At 43.7% G+C, this 25,374-nt stretch overlaps 1 protein-coding gene across 1 annotated transcript in view; it reads left to right on the top strand.

The window, feature by feature from the left end:
• TRPM1 (transient receptor potential cation channel subfamily M member 1) overlaps positions 1-25,374 on the top strand; it is a 76,778-nt gene that overhangs the window by 16,530 nt on the left and 34,874 nt on the right. The window contains exons 9-17 of the mRNA XM_024742733.1: positions 183-255; positions 926-1,026; positions 8,119-8,292; positions 9,385-9,519; positions 10,269-10,319; positions 13,072-13,212; positions 14,096-14,125; positions 18,271-18,563; positions 20,975-21,203. Of these exons, the coding sequence (XP_024598501.1) occupies positions 183-255; positions 926-1,026; positions 8,119-8,292; positions 9,385-9,519; positions 10,269-10,319; positions 13,072-13,212; positions 14,096-14,125; positions 18,271-18,563; positions 20,975-21,203 (1,227 nt within the window). The remainder of the gene's footprint in view (positions 1-182; positions 256-925; positions 1,027-8,118; positions 8,293-9,384; positions 9,520-10,268; positions 10,320-13,071; positions 13,213-14,095; positions 14,126-18,270; positions 18,564-20,974; positions 21,204-25,374) is intronic.

Below are 25,374 nucleotides of genomic sequence, written 5' to 3'. Positions count from 1 at the left end.
ACTCAATTTCATTTCTTTTTATGGCTGAGTAATATTCCATTGTATACATGTGCCACATCTTCTTTATCCATTCATCTGTCACGCCACATCTTGTTTGTGGTCCTTTTTAAGCAACTCCCCAATTCTCCCTCTTGTTTTCCACTTTGCTTTACTCAGTGTTTTCACGATTAATCTGTTTGCAGGTCACTGTGTTTAGAATGGGTTCCGAGGGTCAGCAAGACATCGAAATGGCAATTTTAACCGCCCTGCTGAAAGGTGAGCTCTCAGGAAACAGCCACTCCTGTCCTTTCATGCTGGCCTCCCCGGAGCTCTGCTTGTGGCTGGGAAACCCCTCCCCCCTCCTCCCACCAGGAACTGTGTCTGCTGGGGATGGAACCCCGAGCCCGCCAGGCTGCCTAGAAATTATCTCAGGATAAAGCCGTGGTAAAACGATCGGGCCCGAAATGGGTTTCTTGGGAGGGGGACTTTTCTTGGTGGGCCAATGGACCATGATGGGCTGAAGTCAAGAACCAGTTTCCTTCTGTAACTAGCTCATTACAGGTTTGAACTCACAGAGGGTAAGCGTGAAATTATTTTTCATTTGCGATCCCTGCATCTCGCAGTGCTCTGTCCAGTTTCCCCGGCCCACTCCTAACGACAGCTGCCACCTGGCTGCTCATGGGGTCACCTCTCTGCTCCACTGGGAAGGGGAGGGGGCTGGAGGAAAGGGGCGGGGGTCACCATCAGGCTGGCTGCTTGGTAGTGCTGAGCTGTTCCTCGGCTTTGGGGCCTGAGTGATCCCTCAGGGGCCAGAGAAAAGGCAGCCGTGCTTATTTCCAGGCTGATGCTGAGCCGGCCTGGGGAAGCCTGTGTTCCCCACCCAGCCCCTGTCACCCCCAGGCGACCCAGGCATGGAGTGAGTAGTGCCCCATCTCTTGCCTTCCAGGCACAAACGCATCAGCTCGGGACCAGCTGAGCTTGGCGCTGGCTTGGAACCGCGTGGACATAGCTCGGAGCCAGATCTTTGTCTTTGGGCCCCGCTGGCCGGTGAAACTAAGTGTTTTTCAATTCATACCATTTGTCATGACTTTGTACAGAGGATGCATTAATATGTTCTCCCTTGTGTCGTGGATCTCAGGAAATTATCTGGGCTTTCTGATGACCCGATGTCTAATCTTTAGGATTATTAGGAAATGTTGTTTCATTTCAAAGAACCAGCAAGAAGAGCTCCTAGCACTAACTTCAGATTCAGACCAGTGCTCTTGAAGAAAGAGCACTAAATATTTTATCATTGCTGGTGAACATGGGTTTTTACCCTTTTAAAGAAAAAGAAGAAAGAAAATAGCTCATTAAAATGAAATACAATGATTGCATTGAAAGCATTAATTTTTCAAATTATGTTCCGTGAAACCCACACTCTGTGAGTGTGACCTTTGTGTATAGCCTTTGGGATGTGGTGTGTGTGTGTGTGGTTTGGTGTATTGTGTGTGTGTATCTGTGTGTAGCACATGTGTAGGTTGTTCAATGTGTGTGTGGATGTGTGGTGTGTGATTGTGCTATGGTTTACCATGCATGTGGTGTATGTCCGTGGGATCTGTGTGTGTGTGTGGTTGTACGTGGGTGTGGTGTGGTGTGTGTGGGGTGATGAGCAGCTTTTAGCCTCCCACTCCTTCAATCAAAGCAGCTTCTTTACAGACTTGTGGTTGCCAGCGGGAGGGGTGTGGGGGAGGGATGGATTGGGAGGTTGGGATTAGCAGATGCAAACTATTATATATAGAATGGATGGACAGCAAGGTCCTACTGTATAGCAAGGGGAACTATATTCAATATCCTGGGGTAAACCATAATGGAAAAGAATATGAAAAAGAGTGTATTTATAACTGTATAGCAGAAATTAACATTGTAAGTCAACTATACTTCAATTTTTAAAAATTAATTTTTTTAAAAAAGCAGCTTCTTTGATGGGTTTTGTAGATTGGGACTCAGGGTAAATTTTTGTTTGCAAAACAGGCTCTGCTGCTTCAAAAGGAGTTTGGAATATCTAGAGGGTTCATGTCGGACTTTAAAAACCATATTTCTCAAAACCGGCCTGGTATATCCCTGCAAAAGGCATTTCATTTTTCACACTCACCCTTTATTTAATTAGCGTGAAGAATTTAAGGAATCAGATGAGTGTATTAAAGGAATAAGATACAGGGTTGGGGGTGTGGCTTGTGCATGTTGTTTACTGAACTACGCAAATTAAGAAGAATAGCACAACACCTTAAATATTTTAATTCCTTTTGAATCTCCTGTTTTTAACACTGTTGGTAAAGGACTTGAGAGCAAAGTGAATTGCTCCATGAATGGTTATGAGGCAGCTTGCTGTGGCAGAGAATCTAAGAGATTCCAGAAAGGATTGCAAAAAAGGGCTCTGTCATGAGCTCCCAGAGACCAGCTACTCAGTAAGAGGGATCCCGGCTTTTGTTTGCTTTTTTTCTTTTCGAATGGCAGCTTTCTGAGGACGAGGTCCTAAGTCAGCCACAGAGAGGGCCAGGCTTTCAAGATTACAGAAAGGACCTGACCCAGGGAACGGGCCACACACACAGGCCCTACCTGGCCTGAAGCAACGGCCTTCATCCATCTTTTTGTTACAAAAGCAATAAGTAATTTCCAGAAAGCATAGAAAATACAGACAGGCAAGATGAAAGAAACAATCACTCATGACTGCCCCCCATAGAAAAATTCAGCAATACCGTATGTGTTTTATAATTTCATTTTTTCACTCTTATGTTGGCATTAAATATTCTCCAACCTCCTTTTTCATGTTGCTTAGTGTTTTTTGCTTTCTATTATCCAGTGGATGCATAAATATGGTTTGAAAAGCAAATAACAGAGCAGAGTGTACCGTGAAAAACAGAACCCTCACACCCCACCTCCCAAAGGCACTCAACTGTCCCTGTGTTCTGTTTTCCTGACGGTGGCCTCGGTTCGTTGACGTAACATGTTTTATCACTTTCTCGATTAATCACGTGTAGATGTGTCTTTCAATTCTCCACTTGGAAAGAGAAGGCAGTAGCTCGCTTGCCCTGCCTGCTTTGCCCCTCCTGTGTTTGATGCCTGTATGTTTAATTCTCTTATTGGTTATCATGATAGCTTTGAACCATCAACTTGCTTCATCAACGTTAGGCTCCCACGTTGTAAAATGAGGAAATTAGTGGCTCTACACATCACCTTCCTTTCCCTACACCGTCAGTGTTCCTACTTGGGTCAACCTCATCTTCTACATGATGGAGATGGTTGATGTTTACATGTCGTTTTGTAATCCTCACTCAGGTCTGTTTATGTCTCACTCTTTAATCATCACATTTTCATAGTGGTCCTTTTTATTTTTATTTTTTTACCTGGATTTTTATTTTTATTTTTTTAACTGGGTATTTGCTTCCAGTTCTTGACTAAGAACAATGAATTATGTTGCTGTGTACATTTATGTGCAGGTCTTATGTGGACGTATGTTTCCATTTCTCTTCAGTCGATAGCTAGGAATGGATTTGCCAGGTAGATGGAAAATGTATGTTTACCTTTTTAAGAAACTGCGTGTCTGTTTTCCAAGGCAGCTGTAGCATTTTACATTCCCACCAGCAGTGTAAGGAGAGTTTCTCTATGTCCTTGCCAATATTTGGTATTGACAGATTTTTTTTTAATTTTAACTATTCTAGTGATATGTAGTAGTATCTCATTATAGTATTTATTTATTTATGATCAGATATATTTTTAACCTCAATAAAGGAGGGACAAGTTTCAAATAAACTTCTAATATAATTCTCATTTAAGACATGCATAATTTTTCTTTTTTAAAAAATTGAAGTATAGTTGATTTACAATGTGTTAGTTTCAGGTGTACAGCACATGTATAATTCAGTTATTATGTATATAATCATTTTCAGATTCTTATCCATTAAAGCTTATTATAAGATATTGAATCTCGTTCCCTGTGCTATACAGTAGGTCCTCATTGTTTATATTTTTTAATTGAGATATAATTGACGTATGATGTATTAGTTTCAGGTGTACAAAGTAAAGATTCGATATTTGTATAAATTATGAAATGATCATTACAATAAGTCTAGTGAACATCCATCACCACACACAGTTACAGTGTTTTCTCTTGTAATAAGAACTTTTAAGATCTACTCTCTTAGCACCTTTCAAATACACAATACAGTATTATTAGCTGTAGTCACCGTGCTGTACATTACATCCCAAGACATTTATTGTATAACTGGATGTTTGTATCTTTTCACCATCTTCATCCACTTCACCCACCCCCACCCTGCATACTAGGTCTTTATGTTGATTCTAAAAATGGAGAAACCAGAAGACTTTACTGTGATTCTGTACAGATTGTTCACTGCTGAACCTAACATTATGGCTGAACTCAAAGAGAAAGAAAGGTAGCCCTGGGTCAATCACCTGGGCCACACAAAGGAAAATACAACAAGCATCAAGGTTTCTACAGTCCATCCATTGTTTAAAATTATGGGACCTTTGAGTTTCCTTCATATTTGGACCATGACTTATTTGAATAGCTAGATGTTTGCTTTCCCTTGCATTTCCAAATTGATTCTCTTTTTTCTTCATAGCATATGCCTCACATCATTAAGACGATCTATTCTTTTAATTATTACTGTCCACTGAGTGCAATTCCCTTTCTTCTTGTAGAATCTTTCAAAGCCTCGTGTTTCTCTGGATGCTCTCAAAGTTTGCTGTGCAGCTGACCACATCAGACACCCCTGCAGTGTGTTGTCAGACAGGCTCATTTCTTCCCGCATTCCATGTCTTCCTCTCTCTCAGATTTCTTTTTCATTTCGCTGCAGTAGATCTTCAAGTAATTTTTTTCATGAACATGTGTGGGAAGATAACCATTCTCTGTCTTTACACGTCTGAAAACACTCTGCCACACACCAGGCTCATGGTTGCCATGTGATCCTCCTCCAATTAAGATGAACCACTGTCTTCTCTCAGATGTAGTTTGAGGTCTGCTCTTTATCTTCAGTGTTTAGAAATTTCACAAGGACATATGTTCTATTTCAAACAAATGAGAATGAAATGTACAGAGACAGCAAACTCAAGGACTCATATGGCCACTCATGTGCCATTCATTCTGCTTGGCTGTCAGAGGCCCCTTTATGGTAAAGACCAAGTCTTTCCCCAGCTCTGTGAAATTTTCTTCTACCGCTTCTTTGAGTATTTCAGCCTTCATTTTCTCTCTTTCTCTTCCTCTGGAATTCCTATAAGTTAAGCAAATGTTGGTCCCCTTGGGCTGATCCTCCATTTTATCATTTCTGTCTCTCTATCATTTTGCTGTAGGTTTTTGGAAATCGCAACATTTTCCTTAGCATTTTTTGTGCTATTTTTTTAAATGTAGGCAATCCTATTTTTTTTTTTTTTTTTTTTTGCGGTATGCAGGCCTCTCACTGTTGTGGCCTCTCCCCTTGCGGAGCACAGGCTCCGGACACGCAGGCTCAGCAGCCATGGCTCACGGGCCCAGCCGCTCCGCGGCATGTGGGATCTTCCCAGACCAGAGCACGAACCCGTGTCCCCTGCATCGGCAGGTGGACTCTCAACCACTGCGCCACCAGGGAAGCCCAGGCAATCCTATTTTTGATGTCTGAGAAAGCTTTCTTGTTTTCTGATGGTTCCATTTTCATGTCAGCCTGTTTTCATCTCATGAATGCAATATCTGAGGATACAAATTGTATTTTTTTTAAGTCCTCTCCTGTTCCCTGAATTATCTCTATTTTCTCCCTGGTCAGCTGTTCCCATTGTTCATTTTGTCCTTTTCTGTTGCAGATCCTTGCTTGCCTATCCCCATTTCAGAGTGAGGAATGGGACTGAATAATTAGTATAAGGAGCCTATTTTACAAATAGGTTTTTCTCCTCACTAGATGGACTGACCAAGAGTTCCCCATTTAGGAGGGGGTTGTCTACTGAACAGCTTTTCTTTGCCCTCTGCAGATTGGAGCAGGCTGGTGTGGCGCTGGACCTCCCTATGCAGACCCTGCCTTTTTTTTTTTTAACATCTTTATTAGAGTATAATTGTTTTACAATGGTGTGTTACCTTCTGCTTTATAACAAAGTAAATCAGCTATACGTATACATATATCCCCATATCGCCTCCCTCTTGTGTCTCCCTCCCACCCTCCCTATCCCACCCCTCTAAGTGGTCACAAAGCACCGAGCTGATCTCCCTGTACTATGCAGCTGCTTCCCACTAGCTATCTATTTTACATTTGGTAGTGTATATATGTCCATGCCACTCTCACTTTGTCCCAGCTTACCCTTCCCCCTCCCCATGTCCTCAAGTCCATTCTCTACATCTGCATCTTTATTCCTGTCCTGCCCCTAGGTTCTTCATAATCTTTTTTTCTTTTTTTATAGATTCCATATATATGGTTAGCATATGGTATTTGTTTTTCTCTTTCTGACTTACTTCACTCTCTGTATGACAGACTCTAGGTCCATCCACTTCACTACAAATAACTCAATTTTGTTTCTTTTTATGGCTGAGTAATATTCCATTGTATATATGTGCCACGTCTTCTTTATCCATTCATCTGTCGATGGACACTTAGGTTGCTTCCATGTCCTGGCTATTGTAAATAGAGCTGCAGTGAACATTGGGGTACATGACTCTTTTTGAATTACGGTTTTCTCAGGGTATAGGCCCAGTATAGGGATTGCTGGGTCATATGGTAGTTCTATTTGTAGTTTTTTAAGGACCCTCCATACTGTTCTCCAAATTGGCTGTATCAATTTACATTCCCACCAACAGTGCAAGGACCCGCCCAGGACATTCTTCCAGGTTCTGCCTGGGGTGAAGCCCAGGAGTAGAGTTGCTCTGCATCCACCCACTGGGGAGGGGGCGTGACATACGAGAGAGGATGGGTGGTCTCCTGCTCTGTAGACAGTCCTTTACTAATCACCATGCTTTCTACCCACCATTAACTCTCCCTCTTTGGAAATCTGGTCCCACCTCCACTATTACCCCCACATTACTCATCCTGGGCTTCAGCTGCCTCACCACAGCTTTAACTACCCAACAGCATTTCCAGAAACATCTTAATGGCTCTGGTTTGCCTCTTCTCCCTGAAATGAATTTTTCTTTTCCATAGTCCTCTGTTTCCTGCTGTCATTTCCATGGGAAGAGAGGGAAAGCAGGAAACATGAGATCAAGACCACAACCCGGAACCAAAAGTCCTTCTTTGTCTCCCCCACAATCAAGTATACGGTCTCTCAGGTCTTCCTTTAATAGTTGAAGTTCTCCATCAACTATGTGCCTATGACTCTGTAGTCTTTCTAGAATTCTTTTTTTTTTTTAAATTAATTTATTTATTTTTGGCTGCGTTGGGTCTTCACTGCTGCACATGGGCTTTCTCTCGTCGTGGCGAGCGGGGGCTACTCTTCGTTGTGTGGTGCGGGCTTCTCATTGCAGTGGCTTCTCTTTGATGCGGAGCACGGGCTCTAGGCGCACGGGCTTCAGTAGTTGTGGCACCCAGGCTCAGTAGTTGTGTCTCACAGGCTTAGTCGCTCCGTGGCATGTGGGATCTTCCCGGACCAGGGCTCAAACCTGTGTCCCCTGCATTGGCAGGTGGGTTCTTAACCACTGCACCACCAGGGAAGCCCTGACCCCTTCACAATTGTCTTCTCTGGTCTTCATCAGCTGTCACAGACACTTCTCTTTGGCGCCTTTAAACTTACCTCTCAGCACCCTTTCCTTTGGGCAAAAACACGCTCAGTCAAAACTTCAGCCACTTTAAGTACATGAGTGCACTTCGTCAAGCATATAAGTAACAGACGGTCACGAAATCAGGAGCCTCTCCATCAGGCAGCCAGGCCTGCAACAGCTGAGTGTGTGTGCGTGTGTGTGGTCACAAGTATGTGTGCCTGCGTGCGTGTCTGTGCATGGGTGCTCACGTTTGCACAAGTGTGTGTGCATGTGTATCTGTGTGTGCACCAGTATGTGGGTGCATGTGTACTTATGTGTGTGCATGTGTGTGTGAGCGTGTGCATGCAGAGGGGAGGGGCGGTCTGTGCACTTGTCCTGGGACATGGGTCGGCTTTAATCCCTTTCCCAACTCTGCCTGCTGTGGACTGCAGCCCCTGGGAAGCCTGGCCCCCCCAACGGATAGCAAGGTCATGGAGAAGGAGAAGAAGCCACCCACAGCGACCACCAAGGGGGGCAGAGGAAAAGGAAAAGGCAAGAAGAAAGGGAAGGTGAAAGAGGAGGTGGAGGAAGAAACTGACCCCCGAAAGCTCGAGCTGCTGAACTGGGTACGTGGGACGTGTCTGCTCCCGCTTCCCAGGCTCCTGGGGACCTTGGAGCCAGTCACCCTCCTCCAGGGAAGGGGGCAGTTCTTGCTGCCTCTGCCACAGCCCACCCGGGGCCCCGAGCCCAGGAGGCAGTGATGAAGCATTGATGGGACAGTGTCAGTATTTCAAGTGGCTGGCAGGATGTCACAAATGCCAAACAGTCCTGCTTTGGGGGAGAATGAAGTCACTCACAGGGGAGGCCCCGGCCACCTTGCCCACCAGTGCCTTTCTCCGCCTGTAGACATTTGGATGTTTGTTGCTGGAAACACGGGAAACAAATCAATAGTGAACAAATGCAGCTCGAGGACAAAAGATGGAGCCTGTGATAGGGATGCATGGGTAACTGCAGTTGGCTGGGCTGGGAGGCTGAGACACGCACCACCTGTGGTTCTGGCCTTGCTGCTGTCAGGACACAGCAAGACAGGGCGCTGGGCCTCTGCGGTGTCCTGTGAATGGCACCATCGCAGTCACTCACCCTGGTGACCCGCGGCATGCCCACAGCGGGTAGTTCTCAGTCAAGGAAACATTCTCTCCAGCAAAACCTCACGTTACATTGAGCGCTGCAGGTTCCACCATTGTTGAAGGGTAGAGACACAAATGATAACTAATAGTAGATAAAATGTTACAGTCTACCACCTCAGAAAAACATTGTATATGGAGATCCGAGCTTGGAGACTCAAACACTGATTGCAGTTTTATTTTGAATTTCCTTCTCATGTTTACATTACAAGAAAAGCTAATCAACTCTATTTTAATTTTTTTAAAAAACCTGATAACTAGAGAGCAGCACCAGTTTGGCTGTCATTTTGAACATTTTTCACTTTGTATTAAATGTATCCATATGTGATGCTTTGATAGGACACCTAGGGACAAACTGAGAAGGAAGGAGGGGGCAATGGGGCATGTTTACTCAGGACAAAAGGTAAAGAGAGCCTTGTTCAGGATGCTCTGGGTCTGGGGGCCTGAAGAGGCTTTCCGAGAGCTTCCAGGGTCCCCTGCCCAGTGTCCCTGTCCCTCCTGAGGCACTCACGCCCCTCTCCTGGGCTCACACAGGTGAACGCTCTGGAGCAGGCCATGTTGGACGCGCTGGTCTTAGACCGAGTGGACTTTGTGAAGCTCCTGATTGAAAATGGAGTCAACATGCAGCATTTTCTCACCATCCCGAGGCTGGAAGAGCTTTATAACACCGTGAGTGGTCCAGAAGGAGGGAGGGCGGAGGGGAGCTAGCCCTGGGGATGCAAGAATGCACTTGGAGGAGCGTCCTCATCAGAACACGGCTTCAGCGGGAGGTCCATCATTTAAGGACCACTGCTCTCACCTGACACGCGGGCTTGGCGGATGGTCCCATCTTCACCCACCGCCACCATGCTAGCCAGCACTCCTGTCTGTAGCATTAACTCAGGGGTGGTGCACGAAGACAAGTTTATACAAAGAAAGAGTCCAGCCCCCGGAGTCATTAGCAGAGTGAAAAGATCCCGGGGTGAGCAGTCATTTGTTCCTGGGGACTCCCACGTTTTATGAGGCTTCGGTGAAAAATGGAAAACTGAGTTTGTACAGCAAGGAGCTCCTGATATTAGAATGAAAGCATTTGGATGAAATCCTCTTGGCTTGTATTATTACCATGTGAATTTTGAGAATGTACATTTCCTTCCCCATTCTAAAATTTTAAGTAGCACAAGTGGTCCTGGGTGGTTGCTTGCTGAAGCTTGATGAACTGTTAAGAAAATATAGTACATCCTAAGATGCTCTTTAAAATAATTCAATAAAAGGTGTTTAACATATTTTTGAACATGTGGGATACTTCTTACCCATGACCAGTCCTAGTCCTGTCTTGTAAAAGACACAGGACTTCATTAATTCTATAAAGTAGAGTTGGATTTTACTCCAAAAGTTGAACAGAAAAACATATTTAATATGGCTGAATGTTTCTCTTTCAGAGACTGGGTCCACCAAACACACTTCATTTGCTGGTGAGGGATGTAAAAAAGGTCAGTCTGCTCTTTCATAGTCCTTTACCTGGTGACGTCTTTCAATGAGACATTTTTTTTTTAACATCTTTATTGGAGTATAATTGCTTTACAATGGTGTGTTAGTTTCTGCTTTATAACAAAGTGAATCAGCTATACATATACATATGTTCCCATATCTCTTCCCTCTTGCGTCTCCCTCCCTCCCACCCTCCCTATCCCACCCCTCTAGGTGGTCACAAAGCACCGAGCTGATCTCCCTGTGCTATGCGGCTGCTTCCCACTAGCTATCTATTTTACATTTGGTAGTTTATATATGTCCCTGCCACTCCCTCACTTTGTCACAGCTTACCCTCCCCCCTCCCCGTGTCCTCAAGTCCATTCTCTAGTAGGTCTGACTGTGTCTTAATGAGACATTTTTTAAAGCAATTTTTAAAATTTCCAAATGTGTTGTCATCTTATGGGAGGCATAAGAAGTCATGAATTCCTCTCTCCATGAAAAGAGTTTACTTTTAAAAAATGTCATCTTCTTTAAATGAAATGTTCATCCCACACACAATGGGCTCGCGCTGAATGACTGTTTGACGGTGGGTTGGCCCCCTCACCAAGGCAGGAGCGCCAGCCAAGGGGTGGGCTCCTCACTGCTGCCCAGAGCCCCCACGCTCCACGTGTTTCAGATCTGCCCCTCGCCCCTTCACGGTGCCTCTTTCCAGAAGTCCCAGCAGGATGGGCCTCATGTCATTCTGTGTGTCCTGTGCAGCAGTTCTTGGTTCTTTCTGTTTCCTCTTTAGTAAGTGATAGATGCTTTCCCCCATCCCCAGCGCTGCTAATGCCTTAGAGTCTGCCTTCTTGTAGGATCCCATCCACTCCCTGTTCTGTCCTGTGCAGTCCCTGGCATGCAGGGTGCAGGGCGTGTACTCATGTTCTGAGCAGAAGGAAGTAACGCAAAGGAGAGAAGAGGGCCTTCAGCCAGAGTCCCAGATAGGCTGGTCAGACCTCATACAAATATCTAATTCTGCTAATGTGAGAACTTGGCTTTTACTATGCACACTCATTGGATCAGAGCAGAATCAGTGGATCTGGAAACCCAGAGAGACCAGTGAGTGCCCTTGTTTCCCACTTACACAGATTTCTTAGATTCAGAAGCACTAACATTCAAAAGCCACAGCTACTCAAGTGTAGACCCAACCACGTCTCTCCTAAGTGGCTTCCATCCTCCTCCTCCCACCCTCCCCAGACACAGGCCGCCCCCACTTAAAAGCCTCCATGTCTCATGAAATTCAAGCTCCTGCTAAGAAACTTGCACCCACTGGGCCTAACACATACCCACCACACGTGTTCTGTCCCAGGGCCGTGCCCGTCTCACATCTGCAGTGCTCTCCCCCGTTGGCCCCTACAGCCCCTGTTCTGCCCACTCCTACCTCCACAGGAAGCCCTTTCTCACCCTCCCACCTGGCCACCCGGCCACCCTAGCAGAGTGGGGGCCTGAACATGCTGCTGCGTCGGGACTGCGGGTGGCTTGGCCCTTTTCCCCCAAAACAGCAAGCTCCCCAAGGCAGGGCTGTACCTCCTTATCCCCTCATATGGAATCCCCGACTTGGTCAAGGATCACGGTAGGGGCTGAACGGACTTGCGATGGCTGAGTGAAGGATTCAGCCCTCATGTACAGGGAGGACATTTGGAAGGTGTAGCCTCCATGGGACAGACCCCAGGTTTCTACCATCATTTCAGCCATAGGAAATTAACCAAGCAGGAAACAGCGCATAGCAAAACATCCTCATAATGGACCAGTCAGCTCTGCCTCCTGGATAAGCCAGCTGCCCTCTGGCGTCAATGACCGACTTACAGATGCATGGATGCCCCTCTGCCCTCCTCCCCTCCAGCCACACGCTACCTTTATCTCAACACAGCCTCTTCCGTTCTGCTGCAGGACTCTGCCCCTTCACCGACTCCCGGGCACATCAGATAGTTTGCAGTGTTTGTGTTCTTACTGAAATCTGAGGAGTCCCCCAGAAAGTCACAGGGCACCATGTGAAGATTTCCCTAGAAAGTTCCCGGCCCCAGGGATATTCTCTCCGCCCACTGTCTTCCACAGAGTCCTCCTGCCTGCCACGCTGTTCATTCCCTCCTTCTGCAGAAAATCTGGACTCCAGCCCCCCGAAACTGGATTCTCCCCTGCAAGCAGCTGTCAAAGCACCTTCTCAACAAAATGAATCTGCTCTTTGCACCAGCTCCACCATCTTTCCTTTACGTATTTTTTCCTTAATCAATATTTTTTTATCAAAGCATAGTTGATTTACAATGTGTTAATTTCTGCTGTACAGCATGATTCAGTTATACATTTATATACATTTTTAATATTCTTTTTTATGGAAGCATAGTTTATAATGTTGGGTTAATTCCTGCTGTACAGCAAAGTGATTCAATTATACATATATACATTCTTTATATATATATTCTTTTCTTTCCCTTATGTTTAAATGCACATTACAGGCCATTCTGTCCGAGCTCACGGACAAGCCCAGGCCTCTCCCCTCCAGCCTCATGTACTTCTAATTCTTCTCATTGGGAAGTCTAACCCATTTTCTGGAACATGGTTTACCCCCTTATCTCCCACAATCCTGTGGAAACAGACTGAAGATTGTTTAATGCCCCGTTGGTACCACTAACTTTCACGTCGTAGGCAGGAATGACCATGATGCCGAGGTGTTGCCGAAGTCCACGCTGTGGGTCCCTTCTCGCAGGGCCTGAGACACAGCTTCTTTTCTTACAGGGCAACCTTCCACCCGATTACCACATCAGCCTCATAGACATTGGGCTCGTGCTGGAGTACCTCATGGGGGGCGCCTACCGCTGCAACTACACAAGGAAGGGCTTCCGGACCCTTTACAACAACCTGTTTGGACCCAAGAGGGTAGGACTCAGCGAACACGTGGTGTTCTGTGGTTCCCAGAATCACATGTGGTTCCTTGCTAGCCTTTCTAATAACTCAGCCGCTTCAAAGCCGAGCTCATCACCCCATCCCCCAGCAAACCTGCCCGTCCTCCCGCAGTGGCTCTCGGTGGGAGGTCTCAGCATGCCTCCAGATGCCCAGGCTTCACCACGCACCTTCCTCCCTCAGCTCGTGGGGCCGCCCAGCCCAGCACTTGCCCCTGCCCCATCCTTTGTTTGCAATAGCCTTATTCCCAGGCTTCCTTGTCTCTGCCCTCTCCCATCCATCCTACCGCTGGACCCGCCCCAGTTCTCCAAAACGAGGGACCCAACAGTGCACTCCCTGCTCAAAAATTCCCGAGGATCCCCAGCACCTGACGAAGCACTGTCAAGCTCATGATCACAGCATCTAAGACTCTCCCCAGCCGTCCCCACCCTGTTGTGGGCAACCATGTACCACTGCCAGAATCAAACTCTACTTCTGTGTCTGCGGCATCTTCCCCCATCAAAACCCCACGTGTGCTGCAAGCCCAATTCACGTGTGAGATCTTCCATGAAGACCTCGCCTCGCCCGCACTCAGAGCTCCATAGCTCTGTGTCTCCTCTGTGGGTGAACTTCTCTGGTTCTACCTGGGATGCGGGTCCCATGTCTGCACATCTCTCTCCTCACCTGACCTGGGCTGACAGAAGCAGAGGTTCCATATTAAAGCGTTTCCTTTCCTTGGGTTTGTCCTTAATTGTTAACGATACCAAGTACTTTTTAATCTATTATTATTGCTACTAAAGATATTACTAATGTACAACCCCCAGTATCATAACATCAGTTATCTGATTCCATTCATTTTTTTTCCCCTTTCATTATGCAGCCTAAAGCTCTCAAACTTCTGGGAATGGAAGTAAGTAGGACTTGTTTCCAATGGCTTTATGATATTGTGGTCAAGTATATGGAGCCCGCTTCGTTTTGTATTTAACATAAAATTGCACAAGTTTGTTTTCCATGAATAAATCCACTACACCACACACCAAAATTTACTTGGATGATTTAGTCAAATTATGTAAAAAAAGATCACAGACATGTTTTAAAAGGTAAAAGCCACCCAATTCATTTTTATCAAAATCAAGAACAAGTCAAGCCACATCCATTATTGTTGGCATCATTAACCCCACTGGTTTTTAAAAGTGTTCTGGGAATTTTACCACATGAAAAAATAAATAAAAGAAGGATACTTTAGAAAGGGGGAAAATTATCATCGGCAAAAAAATTTGGTTTCTAGAAAACCCAGACACGTTGACAAAGTTTCCTCATAATAGGACAAAAGTATCCAGAAATAACCTTAACAAGGAAACTCAAGAACAAAGCACTAGGACTTCGCTGGTGGTGCAGTGGTTAAGAATCCTCCTACCAATGCAGGGGACATGGGTTTGAGCCCTGGTCCAGGAAGATCCCACATGCGGTGGAGCAACTAAGCCACAACTACTGAGCCTGTGCTCTAGAGCCCACAAGCCACAACTACTGAAGCCTGCGCACCTAGAGCCCGTGCTCTGCAACAAGAGAGGCCACCGCAATGATAAGCCTGTGCACCTCAATGAAGACCCAACACAGCCATAAAATTAATTAATTAATTTTAAAAAAGCACTAGACATGAAAATATATAAATGAGTGAAAGAAATATCATAACACAGAATATTAAGACTGTCTATTGTAAAGACTCTTCTCAAATTCAAGAGTCAAATAGCATCCCAATTTCTGTATGGATACAGGGTAGGTTTTGATTCTGTGTTCACAGTTGACACCGACCTTCAGCATATCTAGAAGGGTTATGATATGTAGCTTTCCGTGCTCTCTTAGGTTGGTTGCATCATGTTGGCTTTATCTGTTGGGTGAAGGTTTGGTGGAACTCTCCTGTAAAATAGCCTGGTCCCAGTCCTGTGTTTTAGGGGCATATTTTTCACTGCCTTTATAATAATTTTCATAACATGAGTTCATGGAGCTTTTCTATTTTCTAGAGTCAGCTTTGGTCAATTATATTTTCCTAGCAAACAATTTACTTCTAGACCTGCAAGTACTTTGGTATAAACCTTTACATAGTATTCTAATTTTTTCAATATCTTTAGTTGTGTGCCATTTCTTGTTCCAATTTTTTTATATCTTCTCCCTTTTTTTCTTAACCATACTTGCCTTCAGATTTGATTGGTATTTTTGCTTTATTAAGCAACTTTCTTTTTTCTGTTTTCTATTTTATTAATATCTTTTATTTGTATTCATTCCTTCCATATACTTTATATGGAGTTACTGTATTATTTTTATTGACTCAATTTGAAAGTGAAGTTTGCCCATTTTCTTTTTCAAAAAATTTTTATTTTAATTAGTTTAAAGGAATCAATCTATATTGACAGATTGTCAAGGCACTGGGTTAGATGGGGGAAGATTATTTGGGAGTGTATGAGAAAGAGGCCCTTCCCAAGGGACTCCAAACTATACCATATTTATAGTGTTCACGTCATTTTTTTTTTTTGTTTTGGCCATGCTATGTGGAATGTGGGATCTTAGTTTCCCAACCAGGGATGGAACCTGTGCCCCCTGAAGTGGGAGCGTGAAGTCTTAACCACTGGACTGCCAGAGAAGTCCCTGCCTATTTTCAATCTTTCCTGTATGCCAATAAATGCATAAAGAGTATAAATTTTTTCTCTGAGCATTGTTTTCATGGTATCCCACAGGCTTGGGTAAGCGGAACTTTCATTGCAATTCATTTCTAAACAGTTTATACGTTCCTCATTAATCCACACGTTATTTATAAGTGTATTTAAAATTTTCCAGATACAGAATTTTGTTATTGTTGTTATCCTACTCTTGTTGATTTTTAATTTTATTCTTTGAGTGTATACTACATGATTTCTGATATCTGGAATCTGTTGATATAGAAAAATCTCAAAAGAATTAGGGAATAATGCCAGGTGGAATTTTGTTAATGATTCATGTGTGTTAGAAACAAATGTGTACTCCTGGCTTGTTGGGTACAATACGTATACGTCTTTGTCAGATCAAACTTGGTAATGTTATTATTCAATTTGCTTCTATCTGTACTAATTTTTTCAAGTTGATTTCTAAGTGAGGGGTGTTTAGAGGTTCTTACTGTGATTGTGGATGGGTCAATTTCTTTTTAACTTCCAGTTCATATCTTTTGTTATTTTATCAGGTTGTTTCTTTTTCTTGTTGCTTTGTGGCTATTCGTGCATTTTAGGGAAATTAATCCCTTGTTGGTTATATTCTTTCTCTAGCAATCTTAAAATTACTTTAACAGAATTTGCATACAACTAGTATTTTAATAATACAATGTGTTATTGAAAGATAGGCTTAAAAGGGTTTCTGTTTTACAGCATTTCATTAGTCCTTAGTGGATTTTTATTTGACTGGATATATTCTTGAAAATAAAGCTATGTTTATTTTTTAATTTCCATAATGTCAATTTTTAACCTATGTAGACCAACCTTCCTAAATGACCGAAACTGTAGTTTTACTGGGACAAATTAGAAAATTTGAACAAAAACACTTTTTAAATTAATTAATTAATTTATTTATTTTTGGCTGTATTGGGTGTTCGTTGCTGGGCACGGGCTTTCTCTAGTTGAGGCGAGCGGGGCCTACTCTTCGTTGCGGTGCACAGGCTTCTCATTGCAGTGGCTTCTCTTGCTGTGGAGCATGGGCTCTAGGTGCATGGGCTTCAGTAGTTGTGGCACACGGGCTTAGTTGCTCTGTGGCATGTGGGATCTTCCTGGCCCAGGGATTGAACCCGTGTCCCCTGCATTGGCAGGCAGATTCTTAACTAATGTGCCACCGGGAAAGTCCCTGAACAAAAACATTTCAATCTAAGGCAAGATACAATAGTTTCAATTAAAATGTTGGACAACTCATTATAATGTTATAAAACTTGGGTTATTCATGAACAACATGTGATAGGAATTGGAGAGCCAGTCACCCCCCTCACCCCCACCCTGCCCAGCCATTCCAGCTGTGTGTATGTGGGCAAATTATTCAGACTTTGGGTCACAACTTCCTCATCTGATGGAATGGAAGACATTCACAACCTCTCAGAGTCAGTATAAGAATAAAAGTGGATCATTGACAAGAAAGCTGTTTGCAAAAGAGCAAATACCCATTTCTGTTATTCTACTGGGTACTGAAGCCCTAGCCTGGAATAGTCGGAGCCCCATATATTTCCATGACCCTCCATAAAGTTCAAAATAAAGCTATTACTTTATATATTTAGAAAAAAAAAGAAGAATCTGCCTGCCAATGCAGGGGACACGGGTTCGAGCCCTGGGCCAGGAAGATCCCACATGCCGTGGAACAACTAAGCCCGGGCACCACAACTACTGAAGCTTGCGGGCCTAGAGCCCCTGCTCCGCAGCAAGAGAAGCCACTACAATGAAAAGCCTGCTCACCGCAACAAAGAGTAGCCCCCGCTCACAGCAACTAGAGAAAGTGTGCAGCAACAAAGACCCAACACAGCCAACAAGAAATTAATTAATTAATTATAATTTTAAAAAACGGAACGCTTGCTTCCTTAAACCATTAGTAGGGAAACAAGACATTTTTCTCCATCCCCTTTTACATTTTTCCTATTAATCTCCGGTTCAGCGGTATCTGGCAAACGAATGTTGGTGCTTGAAGACTCCCCTGAGGAAATAAGCTACAGGCTTTCTCTCTCCCATGGGGTGATTTGGATTGAAGTGTTTTCTTTGTTTTAGTTTTGCGGTATCTCTTCAATTTTTAGAGGCTTCTGGGGAAAAGAAACCCAGGCGTATAAACTCTTCAAACAGTAGTATGCCTTTTCAGCTCATTAGGTCTTCGATGGTTTACTTCTCATAATAAACATGTGCATCTTTTCAAAAGAATTAGTACACTGGTTGGAAGCCGCAGAGGTACTTAGAATTCTCTTTATTCCCTTGGAGGGAGAGGTTTCCGTTTTTCCAGTTGTCCTGAAACCCTTTGTTGCACGTTTATGGCAGAACCATGGCAAAGGTGCTTCTCTCCCCTCAGGATGATGAGCCTCCAGCCAAAGGGAAGAAAAAGAAGAAGAAGAAAAAGGAGGAGGAGTTGGACATCGATGTGGATGACCCCGCCGTGAGTCGATTCCAGTACCCCTTCCACGAGCTGATGGTGTGGGCTGTGCTGATGAAACGCCAAAAAATGGCAGTCTTCCTCTGGCAGCGGGGGGAGGAGAGCATGGCGAAGGCTCTGGTGGCCTGCAAGCTCTACAAGTCGATGGCCCACGAGTCCTCCGAGAGTGAGCTGGTGGACGACATCTCCCAGGACCTGGACAACAACTCAAAGTGAGTGTCCAGAGGGAATTTAAGGACCAGGAGACACTATGGTCCTGAGCACTGTCCCTTTGCTGGGAAGGGTGGCAAATGTATCTCTCACTTAAGTACAATTACCTTTAAAGCTTGTTCATCAAGTGCTTTGTCCATTGTGTCAGCATTTTTCCTTCTGTCTCTCTGAGGTGTTTCTGGACTCTCACTGTTTTTGTTGACTGCCTTCTGGTGCAAACTATGGAAACCCAGTTTTAATCAGTATATGTTTTTTTGTTGAAATATAGTTGATTTACAATGTTGTGGTAATGTCTGCTGTACAGCAGAGTGACTCAGTTGTACATATACATATATATACATATATATATACACATTTTTTTAAATATTCTTTTCCATATGGTTTATCACAGAATATTGAATATAGTTCCCTGTGCTATGCAGTAGGACCTTGTTTATCCATTCTATATATGAAAGCTTACCCCAACTTCCCTCCCCCTTGGCAACCACTGGTCTGTTCTCTATGTCCATGATTCTGTTTCTGGGAAACACAATTTTAGTGCAAAGACAATGAGACCAATTTTCATAAGGAAACAACCTTAGTGAACCTGTGCCCTTGGACTTGACCTTCACAAGTACCTCTGGATTTCCCCCCCCTTAGGACGGCTACAGGGAGCTGGAGTTGGGTATTTCCCTCCCTCTAGTTCAGTTAGGCTCTGATAAAACACCAATAGGTTAAGCTCTGGTTAGCCAGTTTCCCCCAAGGGCAGGCCTTGCTATGAAGAACAGAGTGCTCTGGGCATAGTTCAGAATGGACCCTTTCCCCTCTCCCAGATGGCAGCATGAGAGGATTCTTCCCCCATCTTCTCTGTGAGAACTTGGTGGGACTCCTGGAGGTAAAACTCACAAAAATGTGGACACTTCTCTAAGCCTGGGCCACCCGGAGTTATTAACTTGCAGACTTGTCCTCACGGGGCCTCCAGAAACTCATCAATTACAGTTCAGGTTTTCCAACCTGGCGCTGGTTCCCCGGCTTTGTGCTCCATTAAGTTGTGATTCTCAGTATCTGCCTTCTGTCTTTCCAGTTTGGTGGACAGCAATTTGCCCTGTGACCTCAATTCTCTGATGAGTCTAGAAAAGTCTTGGATTTTGAGTTTGTTGAGCTTTTGTACTTTTTATTAGGACAGAGTGGCAACTTCCAAGTCCCTTACGTGTGGAACCAGAAACCAGAAGTCCCCGTGCAACGTTAGCGACATGTGAACTTGAATTGTACACAGGCCCCTCTGCCAACATGTAGTATCTTTGTTTTGTGAAGCACCCTGCTTATCTTTCGGACTGGATTTCTAAAATCACTAGCTGACTTCTAAACATCAGGTGTTCAAGACTCTTACAAATAGGGAGGCGTTCCCCTCCTCCATCTGTTGGCAAGCTGTCCCTCTGCTTCCTAGAGGACCCTCGTGGTGACCCCCTGCAGCCCGTGGGGCCTGAGGCTAGAAGATACTGCAGAGTCTGTGTCTCCGTCCCCCACAAGTAATGCCTCCCTTTTTCATCCTTCCACTCAGAACTGGCATCAAATCTTCTATAAAATGGAGAAACCAAAGCAAAGAAAGGTGATCCCTATAGGACTGTACCTTAATCACATCGATGCCACACAAAAAGTTGAAGGAACAAGAAATGTTCATGACTATCATTAAATCCTCGCATCAGGGTCATGTGGAAAGGGAATACATCTTATGTTCGCAAATCACCTGTGTCCCCTTCTCCATCCGCCACTTGGTTCCCATCACTCCCCCTCCCCCACCTCCAGCAATTGGTCCTCCCTGCTCTGGGTCCTCATGACAACTAGACCTTGTCTCCTTCACAGCACTGAGAGTGCTCTTGTAATCCATGTGTCACTGAAGTATTACACTCATACGGGAGAAGGCACGTGTGCAAAACATGCAGCTTGATGACTGTTCACAAACCCAGCACACGACTTTGACCAGCACCCTCAAGAAACAGGACCCTACCTGTGCCACCAGCCCTCCTGGAGGCCTTTTCAGTGTCCACCTCTCCCCTGCACCAAGGATGGCCACTGTTCTGACTTCCAGTCCCACAAGCGCTGTTTTCAAACTCTCATTTGCCATCTTTTCCATCTGCATCCCTGTTCCGTGAATGCCTGAGGGAAGGGACTTTGTCTTTGCTCTGTCCCTGGGGCCTGAGGGACAGACTTGGGATCCACCTAAAGCTCCATCTACAGCAAGAGCAGTCAGCCCCTGCTGCTCTGGATAAGCACGGCCCCTGGCCCCTGGCCGTCCCCTCTGGGGACATCCCCTGGAGCTCCCAGAGGACAGGGAGTCAAAGACTCTGTGTCCTGTGGCTCCACGACATCCCCGCGGACACAGCTCTCTAATGAAGAGCATGTGACCCCCCTGCTCCCATTTCTGTCTCTGCAGAGACTTTGGCCAGCTTGCTGTGGAGCTCTTGGACCAGTCCTACAAGCATGATGAGCAGATCGCCATGAAACTGCTGACCTACGAGCTGAAAAACTGGAGCAACTCGACCTGCCTCAAACTGGCTGTCGCAGCCAAACATCGGGACTTCATCGCCCACACCTGCAGCCAGATGCTGCTGACTGACATGTGGATGGGAAGGCTGCGGATGAGGAAGAACCCTGGCCTGAAGGTATGCGTGACGTGGTCGGTAAGCACGGTATAGTGACAAGTGCTACCCGTGAGCTCTGACTCCCTGCCTGGCTGAGCTAAGCACTTGCTGTGGTTTATACATCCATGACTCTGAACAACCCCAGGAAGGAGACGCCATGGCAATCCTTGTCTTACAGGAGAACCGGAAGCTTCAAGATTAAGGGATAGGATCTGAGCTGCAAGGCATGGGTCTGGCTCCTGAATCCACGTGGTCTAACGCCAGAGCCTGACCTGCAGCATGAGTTGCTTACAGGCTTGGAGTCCACCCTAGCTAGCCATGCATCCCTGGACCAGCCACCCGCCACTAAAGCAGACACCTGAGCTCTATTTCTATAGATGCCCTTATAACTCTGAAATTGTCTGATATCGTTTTGTTTTACTTTTTAAAAAACTTTTACTGAAATATAGTTGATTTACAAGGTTGTGTTAGTTTCAGGTGTACAGCAAAGTGATTCAGATATATATATATATAAATATACATATTCTTTTTTTTACATTCTCTTCCATTATAGGTTATCACAAGATATTGAGTAGAGTTCCCTGTGCTATACAGGAGGTCCTTGTTGGTTATCTATTTTATATATAGTAGTTTGTGCCTGTTAATCCCAAACTCTCAATTTATCCCTCCCCCTCTTCCCCTTTGGTGGCCACAAGTTTGTTTTCTATGTCTGTGAGTCTATTTCTGTTTTGTAAATAAGTTCATTTGTATCCTTTCTTTAGATTCCACATATAAGCGATATCATATGATATTTGTCTCTCTCTGACTTACTTCACTTAGTATGATAATCTCTAGGTCCATCCATGTTGCTGTAAATGGCATTATTTCGTTCCTTTTTTATGGCTGAATAATATTCTATTGTGTATATACACCACATCTTCTTTATCCATTCGTCTGTCAATGGACAGACACTTAGGTTGCTGTCTGATATCATTTTAATTGGCAGTGTTTTCGTTCTGTGGGCTTTATGAGAGAATATGAAGCTATGAAAGTGTTTGAAAAGGATTTAGGGGATAGAAAATTGTACTGAGACCAAATCCCAGCTCTGCTGTTTACTACTGTTAATGACTAGGTTATCTTAAGGAGATATTCTAATCTTCAGATAACCTACTCTGTGATGGCAATATTATACTGAGCTCATGGGATTGCTATGAGGATAAAGAAAAGACCATATATGTTATCCTGGGCATCAGGGTTCTGACATACAGAAGGCACTTCGTTTCTTAAAAGTATGTTGGAAACTGGGGCTTCCCTGGTGGCGCAGTGGTTGAGAGTCTGCCTGCCGATGCACGGGACACGGGTTCGTGCCCCGGTCCGCGAAGATCCCACATGCCACAGAGCAGCTGGGCCTGTGAGCCATGGCCGCTGAGCCTGTGTGTCTCGAGCCTGTGCTCCGCAATGGGAGAGGCCACAACAGTGAGAGGCCCGCGTACCGCAAAGAAAAAAAAAAGTGTTGGAAACAGTTCTCAAAGCTTTCTGAGATGCTTTTCCTGGGTTATAATCCTCAAATTTGGCTTGAATAAAAATTTCCATTTCTTTCTTTAAAAAAATATATAAATGTCATGCCTAATTACCCAGTTATACACAATGCACTAAGCTGATATTATACATAAGTTTGGATATTAATAAATAGTTTTTAGAATATCAAGAATAATGAGAAGATCCTGAAGATTTTTTTAAAAAAAAGAGCAGGTTTCCTACAAAGGGATGAACATCAGGTTGGCATCAAACTTTCCATTAATAATACTGAAACCTAGAAGGCACTGAAACAAGGCCTTCATAGTTCTGAGAGGATTTGGAACCTGAATTTTTTTTTTTTTTTTTTTTACCCAGTCCAGCTATTTTAAACATGAGGATAGGATATCTATTTAAGATAGACAAAGATTCAAGTTATATACTTTCTACTTACTCCTTCAGAAAAAGTACTTCAGCAGGCATTCCACTGAAAGAAGCGTTCAAAATTGCAAGAACACAGGTGATGTGGAATGCAAGAAACAAGCCCCAGTTTTTAAAAATCCCCATATGAAAAAGCAGTTGGATGAAATGAGTGCAAAGAGTCAGTGATATGCAAGAAGAAAGTACACAGAAGAATAGAAATGATTCCAACAAATAGATGCAGTGACTAAGATGCTATAAAGTATCAGGGGTATGGGTTAGGGAAACAAAAAGAGTTCATAATCATTAATGAGAAAATAGAAGTAGAATCAAATACCAGGGAAAACAAAAAAAACTGCACACAAAAGTTAAGGCTCGGTTATGATTTAACTTAAAATTTGGTATGATTTTTGAGTGATAGAAGGTAAAAAAGACCATTTGACCTTTGATACCATGATCAGGTTTCTCTAGTAGCACCAGAATTCTACATTAAAATTGCAATCACAGCACGCCATGTGGCTGTACAATTGACAGTATTTTATACGGTAATAAAAATGTAAATGCTTTTTATTGATCTTCAGTTTTTTAGAATAATCCAATAGAGTATTGAAGACCTAAATATAAATCCTAAATATAATACAAAGGTTATCAAGTATGAAACTATGAAAGTAAAGGTACAGCTAAGAAAAGTTGGCTGGTGGGAAGGGGAAGAGAGAGGGGTAAACAGCATAATATCCCCATGTTGTAAAGTGGGGAATCAGAACTGTCAAGAGTTGTTGAAACAAGAGGTGAAGATTCCAGTTTATTGTGTAAAGTTACAAAAGTGACTTCATAGGAACTGAAAGTACTGATGTGGTTGTTAAAAATGGGAGCAGAGGGGGAAGGAGATAAATTAAGATAAAGTCTCATCTAAAATAATAGGATGTCAATAGATATTTAGATGACTAAGATAGTACTTAAATTAACAAAGAAATAGCAACATAAGATATTGCCTATGTTGCTAAAAATATGAAAGTATCCATAACAGCTAAAACCAGAAATAGAAGCAAGTGTCTCAAACTAGAATTCAAAAATTTCTTTTGAAGACAAATGATATGAAACTATATATTTAAAAAAACACTCTGGGAACCTGAGTACATCAACCCAGAATAACCAACATCAAGACACACTTTAATAAAGTTATTGGATTTTAATGAAAAAAAGAATTCTTTGAGCTTCTAGGCAAAAAAAAAAAAAAAAAATCAAGTGACTTCTAAGGGAAAAAAATTCAATTATCATCAGACTTTCAATAGCAACCATTTATGTCAGAAAATAAAAATGGTGTGTATCATATAAAAATACTCCCAGAAAGAAAATTGAGGCAAAGATTTTATATCTAGCAAAAGTGATGGTCAAATATAAAGGGTACACATGACATATTGCCAACAGGCAAGAACTCAGGGAAATATTGTTCCTATGAGCACTTTCTGAAGAATCTGTTAGAGAAAGAATCTCCAACAACCAAAATAACCAGAGAGGCATCAGCAACAGGGCTGATAGCATCAGATACATATTTACTTGTAGTGTTAAAACTAAGTGACAGTTAAGTGGGAGAGAAAATAGTATATAACAGCTATATGTTCTGATAATATAGATATAATAGAACCATTTAAATATGAGAGGAGGGACTTCCCTGGTGGCGCAGTGGATAAGAATCCGCCTGCCAATGCAGCAGACATGGGTTCGAGCCCTGGTCTGGGAAGATCCCACATGCCATGGAGCAACTAAGCCCGTGCACCACAACTACTGAACCTGCGCTCTAGAGCCCACGAGCCACAACTACTGAGCCCGCGCACCTAGAGCCTGTGCTCCGCAACAAGATAAGCCACAGCAAGGAGAAGCCCACACATCTCAATGAAGAGCAGCCCCTGCTCGCTGCAACTAGAGAAAGCCCGTGCGCAGCAACGAAGACCCAACACAGCCAAAAATAAATAAAATTACATCTTTTTAAAAAAATAAAATCGAATAAAAAAATAAAAATGAGAGGAGAATGGGGAGCACCTGTACAAAAAAAGTGTAACTTTTCAATAATCATAATTGATAGTGGTAGTATTAACATCATTATTCTGAAACTATTAAGTTAAAGCAACTGATTAACAGTGAGATATTTTAATTCTGTTACCCCCCTCTGTCCTTGAGAACTAGGACTTGGTGAGGAAGAAAAGGAAACACAGATGTAATCTGGAAGAGGATAAGCAGAAAAGCCTATAGTACTTAATTGGAAGCATCAATATGAATT

Source organism: Neophocaena asiaeorientalis, unplaced genomic scaffold (assembly GCF_003031525.2).
Source record: "Neophocaena asiaeorientalis asiaeorientalis breed wild unplaced genomic scaffold, Neophocaena_asiaeorientalis_V1.1 scaffold155, whole genome shotgun sequence".
NCBI classification, from domain to species: Eukaryota; Metazoa; Chordata; class Mammalia; order Artiodactyla; family Phocoenidae; genus Neophocaena; species Neophocaena asiaeorientalis.
Note: the sequence above shows the minus strand (reverse complement) of the source record. Positions and strands in the feature narration are given on the sequence as shown.